Source organism: Hipposideros armiger, unplaced genomic scaffold (genome assembly GCF_001890085.2).
Source record: "Hipposideros armiger isolate ML-2016 unplaced genomic scaffold, ASM189008v1 scaffold_165, whole genome shotgun sequence".
NCBI lineage: Eukaryota > Metazoa > Chordata > Mammalia > Chiroptera > Hipposideridae > Hipposideros > Hipposideros armiger.
In genome coordinates, this window is record NW_017731515.1 from 1,490,790 (window position 1) to 1,498,567 (window position 7,778).

The window sequence follows — 7,778 nt, forward strand, 5'->3', positions numbered from 1 at the left end:
TTTCTGTTCCCCTTCCCCCAATTCCCCAGCACTGTTCCCAACCTCCCAATTCTCCAATAAAAATCTTAAAAAAAAAAAAAGAAACATTTAGTGAGTATCTACTAAATGCCAGAGAGTGTAAAATAACTTGAGAATTGAACGATGAAGGAGATTCATGCTACTAAATGGAAGCATGGAGAAAGGCAATCCATTTTATAAGGTCCTTCACCAAGAGAAAGAGGAAAAAGCAGAATGTGGAAGAGCTTGTACATTTTAGCTGAGGTTTGAAAGATGAGAAAATGTTCTTTGGACAAGCAATGTAGGTGAACTGAAAAAGTAAAGCAAAGGCAAGATATAAAAGAGTCAGAGCTATTTTAGAAAATGCAATTATCTTAGTATGTCAGGAACACAAAGTGAGAGGGAGACATAGGCAGATTGCAAAAGTTCGGATGCTAATATTAGAGAATGAGGAGCAACCGAAGATTTAAAATTTTGGATTTGTCTTACAGATGACTGATGACATTGAGGTATAAATTAGAGGAAGTCAAAGTAGCGGCAAAGAGAATATTAAGAGACAATAGTTTAGGTGAGAAGGGTGTAAAGATGATAATAAAAGATAGAAAATACTAGAATCACTCCTGGTTACCTAGGGTATAGGATATGAGCAGAAGAGGAACCAAAAATAACTCTCACATTTGTGGTTTAGATGGATGGTTAGCTGGTGACAATGAAATATTGACTCCAGGTTTAAGGAGAAAGACTGTACTTGGATTTAAGGTGCTTAGGGCACCTCTATAATTCAGAAGGCCACTGGCTCTGTAAGAACTGATAAGAGATGGGGTGGAGCTAGGCCATGAAAACAAGTAGCTATAAAGTTTTTATGCCGAGAAAATCCCAAAATAATACCTGCACTATTTTTAATTTAATGATCTCTAATGGACAATCCACATTATTCAACTGATAAGACAATTTTCACATATCAAATATTACTGAGCAAGATTTGAAACAAATGAATTCCTCTATTTATATGGGAATATAGTTAAGAATTAAAAACGGCTTGCTCACCATTAATAAAATGAAATCTCTTGGCTATCATCAATAAATCAACAAACAAGTGCTGGCGAGGTTGTGGGGAAAAGGGAACCCTGGTGCACTGTTGGTGGGACTGCAGATTGGTGCAGCTACATGGAAATCAGTATGGAGGTATCTCAAAAAACTGGAAATGGAACTACCGTATGATGCAGCAATTCCACTCTTAGGTATTTATCCAGGAAAACCCAAGGCACTAATTCGAAAAAATACATGCACCACTATGCTCATTGCAGCGCTATTTACAATAGCCAATAGCCAAGATTTGGAAATAATCGAAATGCCCATCGGTAGACAACTGGATTAAGAAACTGGTATATTTACACAATGGAGTATTACTCAGCTATAAAGAAGAAGGAAATCGTACCATTTGCAATGATATGGATGGACCTAGAGAACATTGTCTAAGTGAAATAAGTCAGTCAGAGGAAGACAAATACCATATGATCTCACTTATATGTGGAATCTAAAAAACTGAATAAACGAGCAAAGTAAACAGAAATAGTCTCAGAAACACAGAGGAAAAACTGATGACTGCTAGATGGGACGGGAGTGGGGATGAGGGAGAAGGGGAAGGGACAAGACAACATAAATTGGTAACTACAATATTGCCTCAGGGATAGAAAAGACAGTCTGGGAAATGTAATCAATAATGTTGTAAATATTTTTTAGGGGGCCAGATGAACTCATGTCTTGTTAGGGAGACCACTTCATGGACGGTGTAGAGGCCTGACCACTACACTGTACATCTGAAGCTGTTGTTGAGTGATATTATATGTCAACTATAATTTAATACATATATAGTCATGGGATGTGGAGTATAGTGTGGGAAAGGAGTCAATGGAATTGTAATAGGTATGTATAATATCGGGGGTGGGGGCAGTGGATGGGGGAAGGGGGTTATCACTTTGTGAGGGGTGAAAAGGATAACTATTGCATTGTTTTGTACACCTGAAACTAATAATAAAAAATAAAATAAATTAAATTAATAATAATAAATTTTTTAAAAAATGAAATCTCTTAATTCTTGAGAAAATTCTTTTTGATGAGCAGCACATAAAGGATTATGAAATCAATTAAGATTTTGCAAATAATTTAGGACTATGACATAAGCATTTTCTAAAAGCTTGACTTGTAAAGCTAACATAAAATATAAATAGCAACAAAGTATTAAATATAAATATCAATAAAATAGCATTAAACTTTTCATGTGAGTGGGATTTACAAAATAATTATTAAATATTAATTTAAAAATTAAAAATCAAAAGGCACCAGTATTGTTTTACCTGATAAATATAGATGGCCAGGGTGGCACAATAGGCAAACCTGTCTCCATTAGCAGCACACACATCCTTGTTCCATGGCTGACACCCAGCAGCCAACAGTCCCACTTGCCTTACCTGGGACATGTTTGCCTTGAAAAACAAATTTGGAAAAACATCAGTTGTTTTCATTATTCAATAAACTTCTTCTTCATTGTTTTACATCTATCTTCCTCAATCCTAAACTTTATGCCCTGAAAAAAATTTTCTACTAAGACTATTCATTTCAATTTCTACTTTCAGAGAACAGGAATTAAAATTCTCCAATGTCTATCGACATCAAGGCAGGCAATTTAAATTAGGGAAGCAAGAAATTATAAAACTATAAATGAGAACTGACACATGGCCAAGGGTTGGGAATCATATAAGGAGTGATGGGGACTAGAGTGGAAGAGAAAGTGCATATCCTATCTAAAGGGCTCTGGTACCACTGGAGAGAGCTGTGCCATGTTGCCACATTTATAGAACTTACCAGACAAAAATTTTCAGGTTTTTATGTGAAATAAAAATACATTTTATGTAAAATGTACCAACTTTTAAATATGAGCAATTCATTCAAGCAGCAAATTCAAATGTAAAACACTGTGAGCCAATATTATGACATCTGTCATACAACTCCTAGTTTTTATACTTACTTTATATTCTCACAAAAACTATTTGAGGTACACAAGGCAGATATACAAACTGGGTTATCAATATCGTTCATTGTGAAGATGGGACAGAAGGAAGCTGGAAACTACTGAGTATAAACTGTTTATGTGGCAGGGCAGAGGGTGTTCCCATAAACAACCCCAGAGGTACAGTGATTCTTCATAACTTTCCTTGCCTTAAACTCTACTCTGTGTGAAATTAACATAGTTATTATATATCCATTTATGATTAGTGTTAGCATGGTATATCTTCATCCATCCCTTTACTCTTAACCTATATGTGTCTTTATATTTAATGTGTTTCTTGTACACAACATCTAGTTGGGTCTTGTTTTTTGATCCACTCTGACTATATGTCTTTTACTTGATGTATTCAGAGCACTGACATTCAAGGTCATTATTGATACCATTGGATTAATACCTACTATATTTTTATTATTTCAATTTGTTGCCCTTGTTCTTTGTTCCTGTTTTTGTCTTTCTTGCTTTTTCTTCCCTTTGTGATTTCAATTGAGTACTTTATAGTATTCAATTTTTCTCCTTCCTTAGCATATCAATCAATTATAGCTCATTTAAAACAATTTTTAGTGGTTGACATAGAATTTGCTATATACATTTATAACTAATCCAAGTCTACTTTCAAACATTACACTACTTCTCAAGTAGTGTCAGAGCCTTCCAATAAAATACCCCCAACTCCTCCTTCCAATCCTTTATATATATATATATATATATATATATATATATATATATATATACACACATAAGCATACATAATCAAATACATTATTTTTATTTTGAACAAACTGTTACTTGTTGGATCAATTAAGAAAATAAAAGTTTTTATTTTATCATCACATTCATTCTCTGATACTCTTCCTTCGTTCATGTAGATCTGAGTTTCTGACCTGTATCATTTTCCTTCTCTGTGGAAAACTTTGAACATTTCTTGGAAGGAAAGGTCTACTGACATCAAATTCCCAAATTTTCATTTGTCTGAGAAAGTCTTTATTTCTCCTCCACTTTCAAAGGATAATTTTGCAGGGTATAGATTTCTAGGCTGGTGTTTTATTTTTCTCAACCCTTTCAATATTTCACTGCACTCTCTTCTTGTTTGCATGGTTTCTGAGAAGTTGAATGTAATTCTTATCCTTGCTCCTCTATAGGTAAGGTAAGTTTATTTTCTCTAACTTCTTTCAAGGTTTTCTCTGTCTTTGATTCTTTGCAGTTTAAATATGATTTGCCTAGGTATAGTTTTTTTGGTATTTATCCTACTTGGTGTTCTCTAAGATTCCTGGATCTGTAGTTTGGTGTCTGACAGTTTGGGGAAATGCTAAGTGATCATTGCTTCAATTATTGCTTCTGTTCCTTACTTTCTTTCTTCTTCTTCTGCATTTGTATTATGTGTATGGTACACCTTTAGCAGATGTACCACAGTTCTTGGATATTATTTTATTTTTCATCCTTTTTTCTCTTTGCTTTCATTTTGGAAGCATATACTGTCATATCCTCAAGCTCAGAGATTCTTTCCTCAGCCATGTCTAATTTAGAAATGGGCTCACTGAAGACATTCTTCATTTCTGTTACAGTGTTTCTGGTCTTTAGCATTTCTTTTGAATTCTTTCTTAGAATTTCCATCTCTCTGCTTAAATTATCCATGTGTTCTTGCATGTTGTCTATTTTTTACATTAAAGCCCATAACATATTAATCATAGTGTTATTTTTGTTTTGTTTTGTTTTTTTATAATTCTTGGTCTGATAAATCCAGCTTTCCTGCCATATCTGACTCTGGTTCTGATGCTTGCTTAATCTCTTTAAACTGTGTTTTGTGTCTTTTAGTATACATTGTAATTTTTTGTTGAAAGGAGGACATGATGTACTGGGTAAAAAGAACTGTGGTAAACAGGCCTTTAGTAACATGGTGGTAAGATGTGTAGGGGGAGAGGAAACATTCTTAATCTTATGATTAGGTCTCTGTCTTTTGGTGAATTTGTGCTTATGGAATGTGAATCTCACCATTGATTCTTGGGTTTTTTCCTCTATAGGTAGGAGGGGATGGCTACAGGAGACTGGAGTTGGGCATTCCCCTTCTCTCAGATAGGTTAGGCTCTGATATAACCCTATATAACAGGTTTCTCCTGAGGGCATTCTTGTTAAAGAGAAGAGAATATTCTGGCATATTTCAAAACCAGTTCCTTTTCTTCTCCCTCTGCCAGAAGCATAAAAGGATTTTCTCTGATATTCACAGAGAGGACCTGGTAGAGATCCTGGAGGTAAACCTCACAAAAGCATGTGGGCCTCCCTGGAGTTTTCAACTCTCAGATTTGCTACATGAGGCTCTGGCAATTCATCAATTACAGTTCAGGTTTTCCTACTCTGTTCTGGTTCCCACAGAGGTTTCGGCTGGTGGGTTCTTGCTCCAGTATGTTGTGATTCTAGTATCTGCCTGTCTGTCTCTCCAATTTTGGGGGAAGCAGTTTGTTTTGTGACTTCACTTCTCTCACAGATCTAAGAAGAACTGTTGATTTTTACGTTTCCTTCAGCTTTTTATTATTTTAGGCCAGAGTGAAGACTTTTAAGCTCTTTACATGCCAGGCAGGAAACTAGAGATCCCCCTGCTAACCTTTTATTTATTAAAAACAAATAAATTACTTTGAAATCCATGCCAACACATTTTTACTTTAACTATCAGTATATCTTGATTTACTACTTTTTATTTTCCAAATTTAGATAATATAAACACTTCAATTTTGTCATACAATTTGGCCTGCCCTTATTCCTAATCAGCTTTTATAAGTCTTACAGTCCAACAACCTAAAGCCTTTTTAAATTCAGAGTTGAATAAGCTGTCCAAACCATTAAAATAATAAATAAGACAAAGCAAAATGGCAGTTTATTTTTTAAAATCTATGATTTTGAATGAAATATTTTTTAAAAACATGCATTATTAAATATATGAATACTGTTGCATTTATAAATCTGAATTATATATTTACACTGGTAGCATTTGAAACTTCTAGACTATCTTTCAAAAGTATTATAAGATATATGTATATACGTAATACCATGTAGCTTTGTTAAGTGATAACGACATTGGCTTAGTAGATAAAGAGAAATGTCCAGGAGCTTTTGTATCTCTTTGTAGTCAGCATGAATGGTTACACAATTAATGCTTTTGCATTACTGAAAAGAGAAAATATTCAACTGAATGTCCATTTAAAAATAGGTTTATATCATGTTTCCCTGAAAATAAGACCTAGCTGGAGAAGAAGCCCTAACATGATTCCTCCAGGATAGGGAGGGCACACATCCCTCACATGAGGGTTTTTATGACCTGTTTCAGGGAGAAAGGTGCCTTTTCCACAAACTCCTTCAGCTTAAAATATTCAGTATGCCAAGGTGCCATATTTTGGCACCGCAAATCATGCGAGGGCTTATTTTCCAGCTAGGACTTATTTTTGGGAGAACAGGGTATTTTTAAAAATAATCCTATAAAATATGTCATATATACAGGTAAATAAATAGATTTTAACTGTGACAGGTAATTGTGTATTTCAGATCAATATTATGTACCCCTTTTTATCCTTATTTTGTATGTTTCATTTTTATGTGAGAAACTTAAAAAAATCCCATGTCCATTCTAAAGATTTGTTGCTTTAGAAAATATAATTTTTGGGTCCCAGAAACAACATATATACTTTAAAGATGAAGTAGTGAACCTTGTAGTTCACTAAATAACGTGGACTTATAAAGGATTCAGGAAGAAAACCTAGGCATTGTGTCACATCACATGCAATTGACAGTGTCAGTAGCCTGGCAACTATAGCTCTTGCAGATATATTATTTTTATTTTTCTCACCTAAATACAATTTTTAGTTTCAATCTCATACACACACACACACACACACACACACACACACAGAATTAGTGTTACAGCGAAGATTCTTTGCACAGTAAGTGTATGAAATGTAAAAAACAAGTGATGAGAGTATATTTACAGATGTGTATATTAGAGCTCACTTTTGAATATGCAAGAGTACTATGATATGAAACAATCATAACGAAATTTAAAATATATCTAGTTATAGTCACTGACAAAAATAAATTTATAAAACTAAGTTAAACTCAAGTTCATATATATGTGTCTGTAGAAATATATGTAAATATATATAAATGCTATAAATATTTATTATATCAATTCAATACATAAAGTCCAATTTAGTGCTCTAAGTATCAAACTCACACTTGGTGATTTTTCAAATACTGTAGTTCTAAATTACAATTTTTAACTCAAAAATCCAACTTATCTCTTCCTGTGACCATTTAAAAAATATTCCACTGAAAAATTTGCTATGCTGAATGCTGATTATATAGGGTGACTATGCACACACATATCATCTGAAAAATAATAAGCTAGATTTTTAGAGAAAATTAAAATCAATAGTCATCAGCCAATTTTGATTATTTAGAATAGAATCTTTCTCATCTATGTCTATATAAAAGCTGATCAAAACTTGAGTCAGAAGAAGCTCAAACTCATAAGACAATATGGTAATTTGAGGGTCAAACTATATCTAAAATAGCTACTATTTAAAAATGTCTTAGAGGGTCAGCCGAGTAGCACGTTGGTTAAGAGCTGGCTTGGGACCCGGTTCAGATCCCACATATGAGGGCCAGTGACACTGCCCTCTACAGCTAAGATGCTGAACAACAGCTCAACCTGGAGCTGGGCTGCCAT

General features: G+C 34.0%; 1 protein-coding gene across 1 annotated transcript in view; it reads right to left on the minus strand.

Moving 5' to 3' along the window:
* The window catches only part of WDR17 (WD repeat domain 17), a 138,546-nt gene that overhangs the window by 88,535 nt on the left and 42,233 nt on the right, over positions 1-7,778 (minus strand). The window contains exon 3 of the mRNA XM_019651731.1: positions 2,355-2,483. Coding sequence (XP_019507276.1) covers positions 2,355-2,483 — 129 coding nt within the window. The remainder of the gene's footprint in view (positions 1-2,354; positions 2,484-7,778) is intronic.